This window comes from Anguilla rostrata, chromosome 11 (assembly GCF_018555375.3).
Source record: "Anguilla rostrata isolate EN2019 chromosome 11, ASM1855537v3, whole genome shotgun sequence".
Lineage (NCBI taxonomy): Eukaryota > Metazoa > Chordata > Actinopteri > Anguilliformes > Anguillidae > Anguilla > Anguilla rostrata.
The window spans coordinates 20287636-20310854 of NC_057943.1; the positions used below are offsets into that span (position 1 = coordinate 20287636).

General features: G+C 41.4%; 1 protein-coding gene across 1 annotated transcript; it reads right to left on the reverse strand.

Moving 5' to 3' along the window:
* Nucleotides 1-1032: 1032 nt before the first annotated feature.
* slc9a8 (solute carrier family 9 member 8) lies at nt 1033-21920 on the reverse strand. Its single transcript, XM_064298628.1, has 16 exons — nt 21506-21920; nt 20801-20979; nt 18330-18410; nt 16639-16697; nt 12704-12787; nt 12365-12466; nt 12192-12226; nt 10962-11105; nt 9144-9282; nt 8546-8651; nt 8035-8151; nt 6779-6861; nt 5815-5926; nt 4153-4373; nt 2771-2917; nt 1033-2515 (listed from the first exon to the last, which is right to left on the reverse strand). The coding sequence occupies exons 1-16, from the start codon at nt 21745-21747 to the stop codon at nt 2399-2401; spliced, it is 1968 nt and encodes a 655-aa protein (XP_064154698.1). The 5' UTR covers nt 21748-21920; the 3' UTR covers nt 1033-2398.
* Nucleotides 21921-23219: the final 1299 nt, after the last annotated feature.

Below are 23219 nucleotides of genomic sequence, written 5' to 3' on the forward strand. Positions count from 1 at the left end.
CAGAGAGAGTGAGGCTGGTGACTAGAGAAAGATGAGAAAAGAGAGCAAAGGATAGAGAGAAGGAATGAGCAGTCAAAGAAAGGGGCAAGAGAGAGAAGGATGGGGAGAGTGAGGAGTAAGGGAGTGGGGAGAAAGAGGATAGTCTGAGAGAGGGAGATGGGGATCTGCTGCCCCCTGCAGGACAGTGTCCTTTCAGAAAGGTCTGCAGCTGGGGCAATGGCCCCCCATCCAGCGTGGCAATCACAGGAGCTGTGCCTAGTGCTTATGGCCACAGGTCTGAGAGCGGTCAGAGAACAGTCCCTCACCTGACTCCAGCCCTGACTTCGACCAAAGTTTCGGCTTCTGTCACTCATCAGGGATGGGCACGGTTCTCCACCTCAGCTTCCTTCTATGGTTTTTTTCTATGCTGCTGTCTAGTTGTTCTTGTTTAGGTCCAAATCTGAAATATGACCAAGTGAATCTGATAAGCACAAAATTCCTGATGCATTTCCCAGTTTATCTGAAAGTCATCTGAAATAAATACAATATATTGATATTATAAAACAGTTTTCTTCACACTGTGTTAAGAGATTAATCTTTTGTCATCTCCACTCACATTTACTGTTATGTGTCCCTGACGTTTAGCAGGGACAGAAAAGTGTCACAGCTATGCAATTTGAGTGTGTATAAGGCAAAGAACTTGAGGATTCGTAAAATTTTGAGCAGTATAAAATCAGGTGGTTAAAATTGGAAGTGCTAGAAATCAGATGCGGGAGTACAAAAAGGTACCTTCGGCTCCCTCTACTGGGCACTTTGCCACTGCATTCTGCAACCATTTCAACCAAAAATGAAAATCAGTGCTACCAAAAGCAAAGGTAATACTGTTTTTTCTGACATACCTGACATTAGCTAAAATATATATTACTTCATAAAATAAAAGAAAAAATTGTAAACTAATTGTAGACCTGAAGATATAATTCCATAAATTACATGCAAATATGCAATGACAAAAAAACAAATGTTGAGAATAAGAATACTTGAAAGTACACAGCGTGCATTAGTGTGTCTTTATTCTTACAGCTGAAGACATTACCGTTATGTGAGTACAGTTTCAGTATTTGACTTCATCATTGAAAAGCTAGGAGGGCCTAAGAAAAGTTAATCATGTCCACTTCCCAGAAGCACAGACCTCCAACATTAAAGCAATACCTATAACCACAAGCTGTAAGATTCACTGGATTACCACTTCTGGTAAACAGTATTACACATGTATCAAAGGGTAGATTTGCATATCATATAAGAATGAATGAAAACTGATCAAGCTCATAAAAAAATTAAACTGTTGGCTGCGTTATGCATTATGAATATGGCATCCAGACACCCAGTGAAATGGCTCCTGCTTTATCCTGATGCTTCTCCCCTCACCATAAATATCAAATTGAGACTTCTACCTCGCTGCACTGTTTTGATTGGACATCCCAAACATCCACACCAGCGTGTGAGCTCTAGTGGTGAGGAAAACACGGATACTTAAGACAATTTAAAGAAAAATGGGAATCCAAAGCAAAACTAATTAACACATGTGGAGGATTATTATGTGCAATAATTAAATAATCATGAAACATTTTTCACTGTTAAACAAGAAAACTGACATTCGTCAAATTGTGGTCAACCACAGGCAAATTAATAGAAATTACATCATAAAGGTGCTCTGTGATCAATCCACAACAGTTCTGAACCTAGGTTATTTTTACAGCAATATTATACAGCAACAAATATGGCTTTTATATGAATCACAAGGGGCCAACCACTCGTTCCCTAAACTGTCATTTGAATAGCATGTGATTCATGGATATGCCATTATTTCCAGCAGAATTCCCCAGGCAGAATGGAAAAAAAACCTCCCTTCATTTTTTGACACATCCTGCAGTGTGCAGCTTTTACTAAGTAGCACTCCCTGGAAATATGACAATATTATAAAATCTACACTGCTGTCCAAGGAAACATAAATCAACACACAAATACAAATGAAAAAAGATAAAATACAAAAATCCACAGCCCAGATTCAAAGCCCATCAGCCCAGAACATTCATTGGTACTTAGTGTCATATTGACACAGAAATAAGATCATAAAAAAGATTACTTAAATGCAGGAAGTTGCAATAATATTGCTCTTTTTGGTTGAGAGAATTCCCTTCTTTTTTCTGTCTTACATTTAGTATGTGTGCCCATTTTGTGTAAATAAACTCCAGTTGTGTCAGGTCTTCACAGTGTGACTTTCTAAATGTTCCTTCATTTCAAACATTCATCATTTTGGTTCACATTAAATGGTTTGCTCCAGTGGAGGGGGGCAGGGTTTATCTGTAAAAGTGGTACAGTCCCATCTTTTCCTGTGGAAGTCTGTATCAGTAGCACCCCCTCAGAGCAGCTCCGCCTCCTCTTCCTCCTCATCCTCTGAGCCTGAAGGGCCCTGGCGCACCTCCTCGTACCACTTGTTTGTCAGTGTCTTCATCTGGATTCGGCCGTGCAGCAGGTCCTAAAACAGATGGACAGGTGAATGTGAGGTTTCCCTTTCTACAAGCCAAGAGAGAAACTACGGAGCTTCACTGCTATACCTGGATGTTAATGTTCATACCAGGCTCGAAAGTGTTCTCACTTCTTCACTATACAACAAGCGACCTTTCATGAGCCTAATACCACAGTCTAAATACGTAGTGCGTGACGGAACATAGGGAGGGTGCAGGGGACAGTGAAGTGGACACGGGGAAGGCAGCGGGGGGCTGGGCCTCACCTCCTGAGTGAGGCGTCGGGTGAAGAAAGGGTTGAGGTACTTGGCATCCAGCCACATGAAGCCCTTTAGGTCCTGACGCTGGTAGATGTGCGCTTCGTACTCCTCCTCTGTCAGCTCAGACAGGTGCTCAGACTCAATGGCGTTGCCCTGCGACGGAGGAAGATAAACATTTAGCCATTTACAGCAGATGCTCTTATCCAGGACTTGCAAAGTACATATATAAAAATGTTAAGCAGGGAGCAGGAATGATATTATTAGTAATGAAGTTATTAGTATCACAACCAAGAGAAAGTGTCATCAAGCAAACCTTTTACAAATGCCATCAATAGCATAATGGATTTAAATGTAGCATAAGTATGTCCAGGTTTATTTACCCCTAGGACAATGCTCAGTCTATGATATTAAAGAGCCAGAGTTTGCTGAGCCAAGAAGCGATTTGAACAAGTGTGTTTTCAGTCTGCGGCAGAAGATGGAGAGTGACTCAGCTGTCCCGACAGTCACAGGGAGCTCATTTCATCACTGGGGGCCAGATTATAGAAAAAAACACCCTGACACACATGCACACACACGCCCACATACGCACAAACAACATCGTTCCCACACCTGAACGCAATTCCCACCGCCCAATTCACTAAAGACAACGTGACGCAGAAAGATCAAAACATGACATCACTGCGGGAGGAAACAGCATGTGACAAGGTGGAATGAGGCAAAAATAAGACGGAACGTTTCAGACAGAGCAGCATACCTAACAAGCGAGTTTCAGGCCTTCGTCAACTTACCAGTCAGAGGACATTACTATTACATATTACATTAAAGGATAAAATGCTAAAGCGTCAGTCTTTTTAAAAGTACTGAAATATTTGTCAATCTAGCCCTGAAGGCAATAAAACTTCACAAACTATCCATTATCCTCAGCTGATAACATAATGAGCAAGAAACTCAAGCTGCCACATGCAGAGGATATGAATATCCCTTTAAAACCAGCTCATTGTTGCCTGCCAATCAACAATTTGACAGAAATCTAGATAGACAAAATAAAACCAGTTAACATTTGCATTTTACCTTTGCACAATCTTAAAATGATAACTTCCAAACAAATGGCATTCATGCGAACATTGTTGGGGGAAAAGAACCCTCTTATTTTTTCATACAATAGTTTACAAAATCAATGAAATGATACTATTATTACAGCTTCTCTCCAATGGTAATAATGCTGACAGTGACTATTTTTTACTTATTCAATTACTTATGGGCTAATATTACAACTTTTACACCTTGTTTAATGGAAATAACAAACAGCTTTGCATAAAATGTGAATCAAATAGATCACATTTATGCACTACTTCAATGTGAACACAAGTATGAAGAAGTACTCTCACCATTTTCTCAGTCTTGCTGAGGTTGACATCCTTCTTGTTTTTGCGATGTGATTGGCTCTCTGCGATGTCCATAAGGCGGATAAGGGGCATGGTTCCACCGCCCATCAGCAGGATAGTGAAGAGGACGATGACAATGGTGGTCGTTCCGATCAGCTGACGCTTCTCCAGGGGCTCCAGGCCCAGATGGAGGCTCAGGGCATAAGGAATGGCTCCACGGAGGCCTGGATAGATTATTGGGGGATGGAGCATCATATGAGTTTCCCTACACATTCCCCACACTTATTTGGCAGTTTTTATTTGCCCCTTGCACCCGTGATCGAACCAGTTATAACACCCAATAAAGTTAGAGCAGTCAGAGTTGGCCATTTATTTCCACCTCTCTATCAATGCTTTCTCTGAATTAATGTGTAGCTAGGGAGCACTGACAGCCTGTTGGCAGTAAGCACTTCAGACTGGCAATCTTGTTACCTTATTCCCTAGTCGCTGCACTGGGTGAGCAATTCACAAATCCTCTGAAGCTTTTTTTCCCCACCATTCCTACATCTTTATTACTGATGTTATACAGGTTACTCATGTTACACATTATTTCAGAAGGGTTTTAAAGACAATTTTTTTTAAAAGCATGAAACTTAAAACATGTCAATCACTGTGGTGAATTTCCATTTAAATGTGTAATGTTGTTAGAACTTCACAAGGAATTGTGTGATTGTTATGTGGAGCAGTCTTCCTCATTAAACTACTGAAGCTGCTACAACACCCTTGGGGACCAAAGCCACTGTAACATATTAACAACATATTCCCACACCCCAGGAGCTGCTTTCAGAAGTCAGGAGGAAACCAAGCTGTTCACTTCGGCTGCACTGAGAATATGCAGAGGAGCACGAGGCTCAGAAATCAGAAATGACAGCAAGATAAACACCACCTCATCATTAAAGTATGCTTTTGCAAAGTCGACTGAATGTCATGAAAAAGCCTCACCACTCACAATGGGAATCAAAACACCCTCTATATTATAGATCCTCTTATTTCAACAGGATATAAACTCATTTTAAAGTCACTTACAGGATTTACGTCACAGAAGTTTGGTTTCAGGTATTATTCCTTTTCTAATATACAGATAACTGGACTATATCATATTTGGTATACAAGTTAATTTGTCATTTTATCATGCATAATAGTGGTTATCTGTGTATTACGTTAACGCAACATCTTAAATATACATACACATAGCAAATACATCTCATAATTGTTCCTGTTATTTAAAAAAATAACACTTCATCACACATTTTGCCCATTCTAATGTCAAACAACTAAACCTCTTCACCATGTCTGCATGCTTTATACTGAGTTGCAGCCACATTATACGCTGTTTGGAGGAGAGTAGGCAATTTGCAATATCTATCTAATGTATCTAATAAAGTGGCCACTGAGTGCTTTATGCTTCGTGCTTCAACAGCAGCTGGGTTTGCGCTCAAGTCATTCTCACTTCAGGGCACACCATAAAAGCAGCGTGAATTTCTATAGTTTCAGACCCCTTATCAAGGACTTCATCGCGCTGCACAACCGTTCTCATGGAGGGATGCCTCATACACAGACTGAACCAATAAGCCATTTCCTTTACATATTTATAGCCTTGTTTTTATAGAAGTAGCATGTTCTTACCACTGAACCACAAGATAAACATCATCTTAGGTGTGATCTTGTGGTCACGGAAGAAGTTGAGCAGGAAGGAGAGAGGGAAGATGTTCACTGCTCGACCCACCAGCACAAGGACCTGCGGAGAGAATGAGCAGAGCAAAACTGGGCACTGGGGTCAGCTCTGGACCCTACAGTCTACCATAATCAATGTAAGCACTTCCTCATTCAATTTCATCTTTATGGGGCTTCTGAGTGACTCAGCAGACAACAGCACTCACAAAGCACAGGCAGAGCCCTATAGCCTGTCTGGGTCTGGGCTATGTTCAGGACTGGAGTTAGTCTGGTGGGACACCATTGGCTTTGCCCCCCCCTGGGGATGGGGTGGTCTAAACCCTAAGGTTCATTGGGTTCCCATTGCATAAGCACCTCAGGCTACAAGCCACCATCAGGGAGAGACTCGACTGAAATACAGTCTGATGATGGGCGTGTCCGTACAGCTGCAATTCTGACAGTGCAGAACTGGCTGGAACAGCAGTGACATGACAGCATATGGTAAAACTATATTTGAAGACCAGTTGTTGTTGAAGATCAGCATCTGTACTCTAAAAGGAGGCTACTGGCATTAAATTCCTGGTTATTAAAAGAGACCACCTCTTGTTATGGACAGGCCCAGGAAGGCAAACTCATGGAAGGTGTATGTAATCAGGACGGAGTGTAGCACAGTGGGTAAGGAACTGGGCTTGTAACCGAAAGGTCGTAGGTTCGATTCCCGGGTAAGGACACTGCCGTTGTACCCTTGAGCAAGGTACTTGACCTGCACTGCTTCAGTATATATCCAGCTGTATAAATGGATACAATGTAAAATGCTATGTAAAAGTTGTGTAAGTCGCTCTGGATAAGAGCGTCTGCTAAATGCCTGTAATGTAATGCAATGTAATGATGAAATCGTGAAATGGAGAAGTGCATGGTCATTCTGAAAGGCCCTTACTATGCACCAGATGACAAAGGACAGCTCAAACTTATGCGGGAAGCTGAAGATGGACAGGCCCAGGAAGGCAAACACGCACGTCTCTGCAGAGAGAAAGGACAGCAGAAAACTGTCAACCACAGGGCATGAACCTGGTGTGATGGCTCTAGTCCCTCTCTTAATAAAAGGCTCTATGGTATACTGGTGCACATCACAAGCTCGGTAACATGGATCCAGAAAGTAACTGTATAGTGGTCTCTCTCTCGTATCATTTCCCAGTCACGTTCCTCCAACTACAACACAGTTGCATCACAGAAATGTTATACGGCTGCCAAAGGGCACAAACACCTAGGAATTGAAGTCTAAATATGGTAAAGCAGAGAGTAAACAAACATTTATGAGAGAAATGTTTTGTACTTTTCACAGATAACTAGAACATACTGCAATTTGAGTTCTGTTATTGGGCGAGGGGGAGCTGTAAAATTTAATAAAGGGAGCCTTGTAACAGATCATTTTATCTCAACACATTCTGGAGGAAAATACCTCAGCAACAATTGATTCAACGAATTTGGCAAGCATTTTGATGACCAAGCCTGTGTTTGTACCAAAGAATACTTGTGTGCTCGTACACTGCCATCTTTGCAGAGAAAAAAAAAAGATCAGTCAGCAGACATCGTTTTTTGGTTTTCTCACGATGAAAACCTTCCCTAAAGGCTAGCCAAATACTACACCCAACTTCACCAAAAAAAACCATCAATAAATCAAATAAATTGTGGACATTTTGCCTTCAGCATCAGCAATTAATTGAGGCAAAAAGGCATTGGCTGCAATGTCCCTGGGCTGCCAGCTTTTCTGCAAACCGGCAGTTTATAAAGTAAGCTTCATGTAGTGCTGTTCTCATGATGTAACCCCGGCTAATCCATTGTGCATCTGCTCAAGTTCTCAGAACAGTGTGCCTTAGAGCATTACATTACCACTGTGCAACGTAAGGTCAGAATCTAAAGAGCCACTCCACTCCTCTTGTGAGAAAAGGGGTCTGGGAGAGACAGTTTCATTACAAGCTGGAGTAGCAAAAAGTATAGAAACGGGGTTCTCCCCACTGGCCATCATTCTTCCTACAAAATAACTGCTCAGGTCATTAAAAAAAAAGGAGGAGGAGACAAAAAACTGAATATGTGCAGTAACAAAAGGAAAGGGGAGCACATTTCAGAGAAAAAGAGAGGAGCAGGGAAAGAAGATTTGAAGAAGAGAACAGGCAGAGAGGGTTAAGGACTGACCGCACATGAAGGCCACAGTTCGCAGGGTCTGCTGCATGAGGATCTGAGTGACTGGGGACAGGTTGTGGTGGGTGTAGTGTGACATCACGATCCCAGAAAACAGGATGGCCATGATGCCTAAAGAAAGACAGCCAGACAGAGAAACATAAACCCAGAGAACATACCAGTTATTATATATGAAAGCACCACTCCACATCTACTCTACCCATCTATTAAGGCAGGCTCTTAAATCTTTGCCCCAGAGGGCTACAGTCCATCAAATTTTATTTCTTAACTTTGTCACATGCTCACCTGGTGTAGGGATTTGAAATGGGTCGATAAAAACATCAGAGTGACAGTTAGTTCAATCAGGCAGTAAACACAGAACCTTCAGAGCGCCCTTAAACACAGTTAACTTGAAAGATCAGAGCTTTGTGTTTTGCTTACCCGTATACAAGAGACAATACATTCAGTTTTTCCTGTTGTGATGCGCAAAATGATGTTTCATTAGGGGTGAAGTGTACAGACTCACCAGACAATTTGATGCCCTCAGCCAGACCATACGGAAGGTAAGCAAATATTATCATCATCCCAAATTCCAGGGAAGGCGTCTTCCTCAGGTCAAAGTGTTTGAGGCTCTGAGAAGACTTAAGGAGATCAGTAACCCTTCATTCTCGAAAGCCTCCTACTACACTTCCTGTAACGTTATTCCATATTATTGCTACGCATCCTGTAACATGCTAGTTCTCATAGTGCTACACTTACTGTAGCCTGTTATCTTTTGCATCAGTGTCCTTAAACATGTTAGTCCTCATGCTTGTCCCACAACATATTATTCCTCCTGCAAGCGTCTCGTATGTTATTCATTATACCTGGGCCCTGTGCCATGTTACACTCATATTACTTAGCCCTTTAACATTTCTCACATCACAGTGCCCTGTCACATGTTATTCCTCATACTGGTGTCCTGTAGCTCATTATACCTTATACTACAGCTTTCTGGTCACAATCCTATGATCTTCACCTGAAGGTGACACATATCAGAGGAAACAATATCAAGTAGACTGTGCTGAAATATCACATCCGGTGATGTTCTAATTCTTGCACACACAACCAGCCTGAGAGGATACAATGGCAGAGATGAGCCCAGTGAGCGTGCCCAGTGCCGCGGAGCCGAAGAACATCTTCAGGAAGTACCCAAGAGCCTGCGTAAAGGTCTCCCAGCCCGTCACCGTCGAGTTTTCTGAGCGAGCGAAGCCCTCTGCCGTGCTGTCCAAAAACACAGACCACACGCTCGGTCACAGGGTCAACAGGTGCCGCAATCAGAGGGCACTCTGGCTTTAATTGAGGCTATATGTGCATTTCCACACAACCTTACGCAATACTGCATATTTCTCATGGGCCAATACTTTTACACAGTGCTCAGTACCATAATCTGTCAAAGAAAAGTGGCACTGGTGCAACACTAATATTCATTTTGTGATGTTATTTACGATGCCACAATATGCAGACATGAACATGTAATCCAAAGAGGAGAACACCTAGGCAATCTATGCTCGGTCACACACATTTCATTTGCTCAACTGTTTCCCTAGGGGGCACCAAATTTGTACCAGGAAAATCTACCACAGCTACATTTCTCACAGGGAGAATATTTCAGCAAGAATTCTACACACGCGAGGGAGTGTCTATTCTTCCTGAGCTGCAGTAGTAGCGCCACTGGTAATACAGTCCTTTTTTTGTTGCTATATTATTATTATTATTATTATTATTTTATTATTATTTGTAGTAGTAGTAGTAGTAGTAGTAGCTGTAGCAGTAGTAGAAGTAGTTGTAGCCATAGTATTATTGCAAACAAGTCACACACACATTAAGGCTTTGTTTCTCATTGCTTTTGCGACAGGGGGATATGCTGAAATTGAAAGTGAGCCCTTCCTTCGAGCAGCGCGTCTGTCTTTCTTTCACAGCCAGCTTCTTCATGAATGCATTATTAATGAGTTTTCCCGCACACGTGCAGTTGAGGTGTCCATTAATCCCGTGACAGGAATCTGCTGCGTCATTTACCGCAGCTGTGAGTCACACCGAGCGTGAGGCGGAAGTCACCTGGAGGGCAGTATCTCTCACCCCACCGAACAGTTGACCGTGAAGTAACTGACCTCATCCACCTGCCTCGAACAGCTAGTGACGTATACCTATCTGAAAGCCCGCTAAGAATGTCTGCAGTATTGTGTAAATAAAACAGTACATGCATTTATACATTATACAGGCGTGTATAAATAAGGAGGTGGGCACACTGCATAAATACCTTAAGGCCACAAGAGCGGCACAATGCAAATGATAACACCTCCCTATGGATTCTTTTGAGCACTGGAAGTGAATGAACGTTGAAAATGTTGAAGAATGTTGACCTCCATCCGCCAGACTGATTTACACCTCTGCAATTCTTTTTTTCCCGGCATGAGTGGTTCAGTACACAAGTTTCACACCTGCAGGCTTTCCACTCGGTGGAAATTGCATATTGGAAACTTAAGTGAAGTTGCCCACATCCTTTTAACATCAAGAGCTGAACTGAGAGCATACTCACAGGACCACTTTTGGCCAAATGAATAAGAACAACAAACAGAATAAGTAAACCACATACAACGGCATTTTGAAAGTGGTGCGTCTCTTAAGACCACTTCCTGAGCAAGTCAGTCTCTTTAGCACGTTAACACCTCATTTGCATTCAGTTCTCAGATGGGTAAAGTAAATACAAGTGTGGCGTTGCGAAATGGGTCATTCTTTTCAGAGAAAAAGAAAAAAAAAGATGGCCGCAGTTGCACTTCTGGGGCACGAATGAGTGTCAGGAAAGAAAAGGGCACAGACGTGTTTTCTACACGTGGGTCTCCAGCCCAGAACTTTGGCACCCTCCGGTCTGGAAGGAGAGGATTGTAGGAGAGGCCACCTACTTGGTGAGCACGATGGAAACAGCGTCGTTGAGAATGCTCTCGCCGAACACCAGCATATTGAGAACGGGATCAATGTTGAGCGCGTTGAAGATGGCGATGGTGGCCACAGGGTCAACGGCTGAGATGAGTGAGCCAAAGGCAAAACTGTGGGAAAGAAGGTTATGAGGAAAAACACCCACGTATCTCACCACTGGGTCAAATCTTAAAATACTTTAACCCTTTAGACACCAGAAAAATTAAAACAAACTTTTCCTTCATTTGATTCTATGTTTTGGCTAGTAACTTATATAGATGACTATTCTCAGGGTCCTGTAAGAGCTTTTACTAATTTCAGTAGCATCAAAAGAGTTAATGCATGTCAAATACATTTCGCCCAGGCCTGATATATATATACACAAAACCAAGAATTATCAACTGGCAGATAGTCACTCATTCATTTCATCTCAATTACATGCTACATTGCTATTTCACTAGCCCCACTTGTTGGGATACTGACTTTAGGGTACCATTGAGCTTGACACTGTGGTGAGGTAAGTCCATACAAATCTCAGGGATATGCTTTTCCTACAAATCAATGGTCAGTTACTTCTTATGAATTATGATCTTGTGTACATGGGACTCCAAACCAAGCTAACTTCCCTTTCCAGATCCTCTAGAGCAGTGATGCCCAATCATGTGCCATGGAGGAGCGAGAGTATGCAAGTTTGCCTCCCAACCATTCATTTTACCAGCTGATTTCACAATTAGTTCCCTACTCTCTGGTTGAAAGTGTGTTCATTTGTGAAATCAGCAGGAGTAGTGATTGGTTGGAATGAAGACCTCAGCCCTCCATGGAACCTGATTGGGCACCACTGCTGTAGAGGGAGAGTGTTTGGGGTGAGACTAATTCCCACACAGAAAAATGTACAGATAGGAAATATTTCCAATAGTGGCTTTAAGAATGGGTACAGAGGATAACGCACACCAAGGTCACATTCATCTACCCCAATTTCTGAGGGTGGAGCCCCCTCCCTCCTTCTTCTATCACATGACCAGTGATGTGGCTGGGAAGTCAAGCAATATGAGCCATAACTGTCTAATGACCAAGTAGACCCTCTGTGTTATTCCCTTCATCAGAAAATATGGTAAAAACATAACGTAGAAGACAGCGACTGCTGTTGCCCTTCACCATCAGAGGAGACCTAAGAACCTGTGTACAAACTCACCTTAATGTTAAAATGGCATTCTTACCTGTCAGTCATAGTCATCTTGTAAATGACATCTGCCTACATGAAAGACAGACACACAAGGGTTGAGTAATTACTTACTCAAGAGCATATAACCCCACACTTTCACGCACTGCATCACATACACACAGTTTGTTTATTGAAAACAAAATGCAAAACGTAATGGCAATACTTCACCTGCCCAAGGAAGTAGATGCCTCCTCCAACGATGAAAGCAGAGATGGCTGTACCAATGACAGCAAATAGGGTGATGGATCCTATATTTTGGAAAAAGTTACCCTGGGAAAGAAAAAAAAAGCATTATTCTTCCTCCCACTGCATTAGGAAGTATTTCAATGAGGTGCTGTTTTAGAAAGGCAAAGATCCTTTAACATACAGTAAATAAACTCCATTCTCAATTATGTTTCTCTGACTTCAAGCAGAAAGATGGCTGTCATTAAATTATTGTCACGTGTGGTGTCATAATAAGGATAAGCCATGATGGCCATTGATTGGATGAGCAGCTTCAAGTCTCACCTTGTGCAGGGAATACCCAGACTCAAAGATGATGGGTGGAAGCAGGAGGAGGAAAAACATGTTTGGTCGAAACATTTCTTCTTCCTGCCAGACACAAAGATATCTCTATGAGCATAATCAGCAAATCAGCAAAAATCTAATATGGCTTCACTGATTCTAGATGCCCAGCAAAGTAGCCTTGTCAAATAAAATTTTCCAAATAAACATAAAGTTATATATGAAAAACCAGTACATAATAATCAAAGCACATTTTCTGTAGCCTGTATGAAAGACAACAAAAGTGCTGGTGGCAAAGTGTAAATAGCACAGAAGCACAGTCACAGAGCATAATGTAAAACAAAATATTGTAATATCACAATAAGTAAATAAGAGTTATCAGTGTGAATCTAAAATTCTGAAACTATGAACCTGAAAGGAATAATAAATAATGCCAAAAACAGATACTGTAAAAATACAGTACATAACACTTATTATACAGAGCACATTTACTAATGTAAAAATAGATACAGCATGCAGCTGACCCATGACCCTGCCATTATGGACTGAGACAAGACATCTGCAAATGGAGCTGTGCGTATCAAATATGGCTGTGACTGGGGAGGTGAATCTATTTTAAACTTAAACTAAGTTTCTTATCAGAGGTCCTTCCAGAACAGTAGACTCTGAAAGGCAAGAGCGACGGAGGTCAGGTCCGGCTGCATCCTACTTCACAGAGCTCACTGCCTGCTATCAGAGCATATCCCAGAATGCACTCCCAGGTTGGGATGGAGACAGCAGGCTGGTGTCACATGCCTAGAGCTAATGCCCAGCTGCCCTGGTCCACATTGATCCACATATTATGAACCAGAAACACTGGACACTGGACAGCTTCATTACGTGGAGCCAACCCTGAGAATCATGCTGCAAACTTTTGTCAATTTCTCATTGGCTCATTTCCTTTGCTCGTCATTTCAAGTTCTCCTCACAGATAAAATTAACATATGTGAGCACACAAGGAAACAAATACATGTATTTGTTCCTATGCGTGTACATAACCATAAAATGCATATTTTAAGACAAGTATTAGCAATAGGTATGTTCACAATACACAGAGCATTAGCAAACATAAAAATGTGAAAAATGAGGCATTCAAAACTGGACAAAAGGGCATTACATGTGATGCAACTGGGCAAAAACAATAGTTGAACTGCACTAAGTAAGAGCTAATTAAGTTTCTGTGGAAAATAGCAGCTAAAGTGAGAAGAATGGTCTTTAGGAGTCTTACTAATTACTAATCTTCCCCTTAAAATCATCCTACATATGCAGGGTGATTGACAGACATGTTAGGAATGTAGTTGTAATGGCTGTATTTCTGCAGATTGAGAGGACCATATTATTCATACTACCATTTATACTACCATTTTACAGACTGTGGCCACACCAAGCAGAACTTCCTCAAGCTAAAGTAAACAAAAGTCACTAAGGGCGATTAAAGCTTAATGCACAGAACAGGAAACGCACACAATTCATACACAACATTACAAAGGACACACCCTGCATTTCTGTGTCTGAGGCAGCTTTCTGCTTCTGTGGGAACCCTATCTTTCTACAGTTCCAAAGAGAAAAAAACCTGGCAATGAACAGAAACCTATTAGCTATTGGCAATTAATGCATTACATCTTTATCATGATTTTTCTTTGACAAATTATGCACAGTCTCTGCTAAATTAGGCCGTTAAAATGGCCAAGCAGCAAGCTGGGTGATAGCCCAAAATGAATATTAAATCTGTTTAGTATTTGTTGCTTTACAGTAGTTGTGCTATGATGGAGAGGGAAAAATCCACAGAAAGGGTAGTGATGCAGAGAAAAGGGAAAAAGAAGGGGGGAGAATGAGTGAGGAGCAGGGAGATATGGAAGCAAGACTCTGTGTCTGTGTGTGTGTGTGTGTGTGTGTGTGTGTTTCAGTGGATGCTCCTCACTTAGGCAGAGCTGCAGCAGGGCATCGCATGGGAAAAACAGGTGGTACGAAAAGGAGAACACAATTAAAAAGGCATCTCTCTAAATGAGGGAGATTTTTATGATTCCGTTTGTGGATCGAGAACATAATAAAGCAACACAATTCATATTCTTCATAAAGAAGTAGAGATTATTCAAATGCAGTTGTAGCAAGTTCAGATAAAACTACTAAACATACAGCAAATAAAATAATGAAAGTTGACCTTTTGATAGACATAGAAATAGAAAGAGAGAGAGAGAGAGAGGGAGAGAGAGAGAGAGAGTGTGTGCGTGTGTGTGTGTCCGTGAGTGACCACCCCACTTTAAACAGAGCAGTGCAAAACCAAAAGTAGCACACCACTTGTGTGCGCAGACAGCAGGGGTCTGGTACGCTTTAATGCTTCTACAAAAATTACAGCCCCCATTTTTCCTGGCCAAATCTCCAGAAATACCAATAGAACCTAGGACTGAGTCACTGCATTATGAACCTTGGGTTCATGAAGTCTGATAAAATTATATAAGGGAGTTACATAAGGGAGTCAGAATAAGGGCTACAGTCAGGCCTAAAACATAAAGGCCGCCGAACTTAACAGCGTAGCGTGTGGGACAGCCGTACTGTTTAGTAGCAAAATGGGCCTGGCTTGCACAGTCAAAGGGAAGTGTCCTGATAACTCACGGCAGCCGGCAGCGATGTGTTTAAAACAAACAGCTTCAGTAATTATTCAGCTGTGGCCATTAATATCATGCGACGTGTCAGCCCAGGAAACCACTCTGACTAAGGGCTCTTATCAAACAAATAAATTCATCATCAAGCAGTGTCAGACAAATGACATTCAGTTCCACCATCTTGTGTATGTCAGTTCTATTTTCGACACAGTCCCCACTCAGACACAGAATCATGAAGTCAATGAACTAAAAGCGTGTGTCCTCCAGAGTGTTGTAGGCTCAAAGCTCCAAGCACAATTCCCTCTCTGTTCGGCATTGGCTTCCCCAGCCACTGCTGACCATCTTTGAGACGTCCAGTGCACAAGCACAGCATTGTGTTTATTTTCTATATTACTGGGAGTCCCGTAACAAAACAGAGGAGACCTGTAAAAGTGTGCAGAACATCACAGCAAACACGCGAGTGCCGAGGCTGGAAAGGCGCTCGCCTGCTTTCCTCCCTGCAGCTGCTGCGGGGACAACGTGCCGATGAGCCAACGTGCGTCTCCTGTTACTGGGCCCTGGGACTCAGCACCGGGCCCCCAGGCCCAGAACAATAGTCACTTCTGTGCAGAGCACAGAGATACCCAGCCTCACCGCTTTGCTTCCTGGAAAGAATGTTAATTAAAGCCTGTGGACTGGGACAGGGTACCACCAGGGAGGGGTACGGAAAGACAGGCAGAGTGGCGCAAAGAAGCCAGGGTAAAACACCGCAAACAATCTTTCTCTGGGAAGGAATTATACAGAAAAACCCCAGGGAGCTCTATACTGCCAATGGGGTTTCCATGACAGACCTCACAGCAAGAAAACTCAATCAGTGTATCTGTCTGGGTTTGATACCTGATAGAGATAACCATTTTCTCATTTTTTACTGCATACTAACACTGATAAAGAAAATGAATCTGGCAAACCCCGAGGCTACAGGAAATGGTTCATAGCCCCTTGGTTCACTTGCCCTAGGCTGCAGCTGTCCATGTTGGCCAGCCTGTGTCTGTTATGAACGGGGTCACTGAAATCTGAAATGGAGCACCAATGCTAAAAGGAGCACCGTGCTGTGGGAGGCAAGCAGGCAAGCAGGCAGCAGACTGAGAATCCACAAGACCCTCCCGTTAAGAGCTCAGTGAAGGCAATCACAGCGAGTGCTCCACAGATGCATGGCCTTTGTAAAGGCAGCTGTCCTTTTCTTTGGCAGTGTTGCACAGAGGAAGAGGCATAAATGAAAATTAACAGTAATTCAGGGATTTAAAAGAAAACTCCTACCTTCCAATTGGCCAGTTCCTGAAACTCTATGATCTTTATGAAAGCACCCATTAGAATACCTATAACACATGAACAGAAGCAAAAATAGATTCAATTAACATTTAGACCACCATTTCATTAATAACGATGCAAACTTTAATTATGCATTCAAAAATGAGGGGAGGCATCTACATGGCATGGCTAATGGTGGGGGGGAGGGGGGGGTTGGACACAAACAAACCAGCAGATACAGTACATAACATAACAAGCTTTAAAAAGCAGCCAATGCTTGGGAAATAAAATCCAATTGGGTAAATTAACATTTTGTTAAGTATAAAATTAAGTATTTTCCTGTCTTCTCGTGTATCGCATCCATTTTCAGTTCTTTTTTTTAGAAGACACATTACAGGTGGTATTGTACTACTTTAGTACAACTTCACATATGACATCTGTGACATCGATGGATGTCTAAAATTTCACCACTCTGAAAAAGTAGTTAATTAAATGAAGCAGAAAGACAAGGAGGGCACTCAGGAAACGGAAACGCACAAAGAACAGAGTGAAGGAAGGAAATGTTCCCATGTTCCTGAATAATAAACTTCTGTTATCTAGCTGTCGCCTTCGTGTATCTGCTGGCAAGAGGAAGCCCGTGTTTGATGCTCCATAAAACACACAGGAAGTAAAGGTTTGAATATAGTTACAATTCTCAAATTGCATGCCCTTGTACAGTCTGAAAGGAACTTAAAGGTCCAGGAAACTGAAATCTGTGAATTCTTGGCAGATATGTTGTTTTAATACTTTTTTTGTATTCGCTAACAGCTCAGAAATATTTTTAAATGATTCTTGAAATAAAAAAATGTCTGTGCCAAAATTGCTTGCTTTTCCCCTTGGCTAAATGCTCAGTGGCTGAGACTAACTGGGTGTTGCAAAAACGCTAAGCCCAGTGAAATCCTTCCTACATGCAATATGTAAATGATGCGCATGCTACTGTTTTGTGCAGGCAAGGCAAGTTGAAAATGCCTAAGCATTTCCCCTTCTCTGGATTGAGAGAAAGCCATATGCTTTTTTATTTTCCAGAAAATTAAGGGACCCGCAAGAAATGGGTTTTATTTCTGGAGCCCACAGGCACTGCAATATTGCAACAGCCCTTACAGTTAGTATTTTCACTGCCCATTTTCACTCAGAACCCAGTGCAGAACAGACGCGCAGTGGAACAGAAAGTAGGCCTGCCATTAGCTAGCAATAATTAAATAGTTTTCAAGCTTGGCCATGTAGAATCAAAGCCTTTCTTGACTTAGGTGTAATGTCCAGAGTTTCAGACTGCTGTAGAGTAAAATGTTAGTGCGCAGTAGCTCAGTGTTACAGTGTTATTAAGCACAGAATCTTCAGGTTTTATAATGATGGTAAGGCCTTCACGCGGCTTTCTTTCGTTTTGTCTGGTAGTGTAATGTCCTGCTTGGGGCAATCTGCTCTAATCGACTCTAACCTAGCAATGAGAAATGGTTTGCATATGATGTGTTTTACAGATATGAATGTTAATGAGTGCAGGATACACCCCCATACCGTAATAGTCAATTGTCTCCTGAACAGTATTTATTACAATTTTATGCTTATAACTGGGTTAAAGACGTATGAGAAATATTAAGAAGGAAATCAATTGCCACCTCTGAGGAATATAACAACATAGTACATGTAACAGCCCCTGCACTTACCCAAAGACACAACTGCAACACTCTCTGGCAAGAAATGCAGCTTGAACTTTATAAGAAGGTGCACCAATATGATGCAAATACCTGGGGAAAGACAGAAAGAATCATGTGAATGCGAACATATGACTTTCAGTGTTACAGAGGCCAGCTACTTATTCCAAAGCCATTTTCATACCTGCTTTTCAGACATCTCTCAGCAGGTCAGTATAGCCTTCTTCAATTGCACGCTACACAATTATCACATTGCACCTCTCCAGATATCGACATTGATGAGTCAGTTTCCATTAACAATGACTTGAAAGCAATGTTTGCATACTTTCACCTACTGCATTCAATGTGGTAATTAGAACCACAGACATGTGGCATCTAGCATATTTTTACAGTGCCATGCTATGAAGTTGTTATAAGGTGCTTGCTGAAAGGCATTTAACAGTCCTTCGAAGTTTTGCGCAGCAAAAGTTTCTGCTTGGATAATGCTTTTTTCTTTTTTTTAAATCTCCCAACAAGTTTGTCAACTTGGGGGAAATTGCTTTGCCAAATGTGTACATTCCTGGTTAATTGGACTGCATGTCACATCAAGCCTTCAAGGGTTTCCTGGTTCCTTCCTTTAAACATGCAACTTGCATTATCAACAAATGCCCAACAGGCATTTCTTGATCCCATCTGCAACTGAACAGTAATTTAAGCAGTAAGGTAAGTCATATCAGCAAGGACAATCTTCAGATCTGATGAAGTTGATTTTCCAGGTAAAATAAATAAAACTTGCTAAACATCATTGTCTGTTGTTGAGTCATATGTGACTACGCAGCAAGTGTTAGTCGCATCCAGTTAGTAAGGTGCTGGGCTCAGAAGCGCAAATGAAAAGGAGGGAAGACCCCACACTGAACAGCTCCATACACACCTTTATAAGAGACAACGTTTCGATTCCCAGTGGATCTTCTACCAGCTGATTTGTCCAGCTCCATTACATTCATTTTATGTCCATCAGTAGCCTGTGGCACGTACTTCTGCCTATGCCATTTTAAATCACCTGATATACTTGTAATTACATATATAACTGACATGGGGCATTGCAAAGGTTGAGGAAAAGCCTATAAATGTGAACATGGGCATCCCCTAAGTCAAACGGGCTCAACAGCCGTGAGGCCAAACACTGACATCATCTGCAATGGAATTTTTCTGAGTAGATGACATCGAAAATAGTAAGCTAATTGAAGCCAATCAGTGCAAACATAAAGGAAAGCCTGCAGATGCCTTTCACTTCAAGCCAAATTGAACTGAAAGCTTTAGACATGTGATTAACACAAGATACATAAATCGTACTGTACTTCCAGCAGTGTGGTAAAAACTGCTCCCAGTCAGGAGTTAATCTGATTAGATCTAAGAGCTAACATACAATCCTCTTAAATTAGTTCCAACAACATTTTTTCAGTAAAAAAACTGTGATGATGGCTCTGTTCTGTTATTTTTGTTAAATCATACAGAAAACACAGGGATGAAAAGTTCAGGCCAATATGAAAATGACACAATTATAGTATGGAGTGAATATAGCATACAAACAATAATACTTTGTATGTTATGGTTGTTATCCATCAACTATGAATTTTATATTTCTGTCCCATAGGGTGGCTTGGTTTTTAGGTTGTGAATGTTAGTAAGATAGAGTCTTGAAAACTTTCTTAAATGTATTTGAATTTTCTTGTTTGTTTTCAGGAATCTAGGCTGCTGCAAACTGTCCATTTAAATGATAAGAGGCTCCCACAAAATTACCACGCTATTTTGTCGTATCAGTTGTTCAAGCAAAATAAATGACTACAAGACTGCACATTCATTTTCACAAATCCCAGAGAAGAGCATGTTTGTGAATTTACAAGCAATTCATAAGTATGACATGAGACTGATGAGCAGGTGTATCTAATGGGACTGAGGAATATCCACCTCAGTGAACTGCTTAAGTGTCTATCCCTGAAGACCTCATTATGTATCAAAAAGATCACAGCTCTCATTCAACAAATCAGCCCTAAGTCAACATGAGCTTTTCAATATATTTATTCCCAAAAAAAACTTTAAAATAAATCTTGACACATGCAGTCCATTTGTTGTCTAAATGAAGGTGTTCGTAAGGCAAGCAAACCTAAATTTCACATTTCCCTTGGATATGAAACTAGACTCAACATTTTTCTCCCTGCCACTCCAGTACGGCTTGGTACATGGTCGTTTATCCAGGATGGACAATACGCAAGCCATGATCTGTCTCACCTTTTGCTCTACTCTAGGTAAATTTCACTTGCTGTCCAGCTGAATAGAGACATAACTGTTTCATAGGCCAGATATAGCTGCTCTGGGTGAAGCTTTTGAGTGCTCACTCTGGGAGTGTATTCCCCCTCACTTTCCCCCCTCCCTGTGTTTCACTGCATTGTGCCCCTGGGGGGGGGGGGGGGGGTGAGCCACACTGACCCACAGACAAGACTCACCAATGACCAGGAGGCTGAAGAAGATGGTCATCCCACTGGACTGCTCCTCCTCCTGGGCTTTGACCCCGGTCTGCACTGGCAGGATGGGCTTGGGGGTTGGAGGTGAAGGGGTAGTTGCTTTGGCAACGGCTGTGGTGTGGAGTGACTCATTGCTGGGATTTTCAGTGTCATTAAGCCTGCTGAATTGGGAGAAGAGCAAAATGCATACCAGCGTTTTAAAAAGGGGCTTGTCCTGTGCTCAGCCTCACTTCTTTCTCTGCTACTTGAATATTGACTTCAGTTCCCATACAATTGGAAATATTGGCCATCATTCCAAACAATTTGTTTCTTAGCACTGCTTTTGCACTAAAGAGCCTATGGCTAAAAATACTTCACCATATTGATACATGTGATGATGACTGGTTGACAAAATGGACAGCCCTCAGCTAATTTATGTTCTTTTCGTCAAATGAAAAGTTACTTAGCAAAACGTGATAAGACAGCACAGGTAAGGAAGCAAAACGCAGGTCAAGATTCATTCCTCTCGAATGACGACACTGACGTTGTCAATGACCGCATTCTTAACCAAGTTAACTGCGTGTTTCCATGCACATTAATTCCTGCACAGCGGACCACACGTCAGTAACTCACTAGCTGGTATCTGATATCCATTACACGCATACGTGTCGTATTTACTTAGCAAACACAAGTTATGGTTACTCTTACCTAGTTGACCCCGGTTGTCCATCAACCAAACGCTGGTTGGCAGAAAGTTCAATGTCGTTTTTTGCTGCTATGTGTTTAGCGTCGCCTGTATTACCAATAAGTTCTGGTCCCCCATTACCTCCGGCGTCATCACTAGAATGTAAACCAGAATGTTGGCTCAGAACTTGCTCTGTCACAATTAACGCTGGATGTAGAAGCAATAACGTTAGGTACATTAATACTTGGTTTTTTAAATTTTCCATCCTTAGAAATGTCCCTTAAAATGTTACAATTCCGTTAAATTGTAACTAAGATTTCAGTCCATTCCATATCGCCTTATGTTTTGGACTACACCACGGCTATACTTCCTGGTTCACCGTTCTTCACAGTGAAGGGAATTGCAGTCTCTAAATAACGATGGCTATTTGGTATGTCTTTAATCTTCAGTTATATGGTATATTCGATATTTTACATGGGATGTAGTGGTAATATCTTGAGGTGACAACGTGTAAACATGCTTAGGATCAGCGCAGTACCGTGTTAGCTCTGGTACTAGTAATTATTTGTACTACAGTTCCCGAAAATACGTAGTCAAGTAATTGACGTAGCCAGTGATACGCGATGTTCTCAGGGACTTGTAGTTTTAAATTTTACTGTGTGCGTTTAGTTAATCGGAATAGTATTGGAAAGTGCGCATGTGCAAGTGTTTTCTCAATACATTTTGCGGGACACAATTGGCTATTGAAATTGAAATCTCACGTTAGGCACAATACGATTACTAGGAAAATAATCAGTAGATCTACTGGCTTTTTCTTAACCAACCTGAGGTCGTTTCAGATAATTGAAGGTGTCTTTTCTCCTTAGTCTCATGAGCATCATTCTTTGTTTTCAATTTATTTATTCATTTATTTATTTATTTATTGTAAAACAACTTCTGACTCAGAACATCCTTTCATATCAATTTGGGATCACTTGCTAGGGCGCTAAAATTTCCTCCTGAAAGAAAAAAGACACTAATAGTATTCCCTCTAGGCAGCAGAAGAATATACTGTAAATCAGTAATATATCAACAAATTAATAATGGTCTGAGGAGAAATTCCTGAGCAATTCTCACACTACATTTAAAATGCATATTATCTGGTGCCACTGATAACCACATATTGCTCCACAAACTGGAGTAAATAAAACATCAAAAACTGAAGCCCCTACCATTTTTATACATGGTACAGAGCATGATAGGATGTAATTGCTTAATTGTATCATGCAGTACACCTGTATGGAAGAATCTGATTTTGTTTCTCAACTCCTTTATTCAGGTTTTTTCTTTAATTTGTCACCCATCTGTATATCTTTATGCTTGCAAGTCAAATGGGTGTTAAATTAAGCTCATACGCAGAGTCTGATATTGTGCCTGAGAAAATGTAAGATGAGAAAATGCTGATTAGCACAAAATCTGCACATTTTGCATGGTCAGAGACAAAGTGGTTAGAAAACCTAAATACACATCTGGAGGCAATCCCTAACATACACATCAAATTTTCTATAAATGCGAAATTACTCTGGGAAGTTATGAACCTCTCCATAAAGACACATTTGGTAGACATATCAAGGCAGGTTATAGCCTCGTGCAATACATCTCTAAACAATAAATGCTCCATGTTTGGTTAGGCCATTCTGGGAAAGGATATGCATGAGTCATGTTTTTCAAATATAATGGGTGTGGCTGGGCACAGCA

What these genes read in the sequence shown, in the direction of transcription:
- slc9a8 (XM_064298628.1), bottom strand. Translation starts at nt 21,747, where the DNA reads ATGGAAAATTTAAAAAACCAAGTATTAATGTACCTAACGTTATTGCTT. An exon ending in GCATCTACTTCCTTGGGCAG is followed by an intron (nt 12,227 to 12,364) that starts GTGAAGTATTGC and finishes TCTTTCATGTAG; the next exon opens with GCAGATGTCATTTACAAGAT. An exon ending in GTTTCCATCGTGCTCACCAA is followed by an intron (nt 9,283 to 10,961) that starts GTAGGTGGCCTC and finishes GTTTTTGGACAG; the next exon opens with CACGGCAGAGGGCTTCGCTC.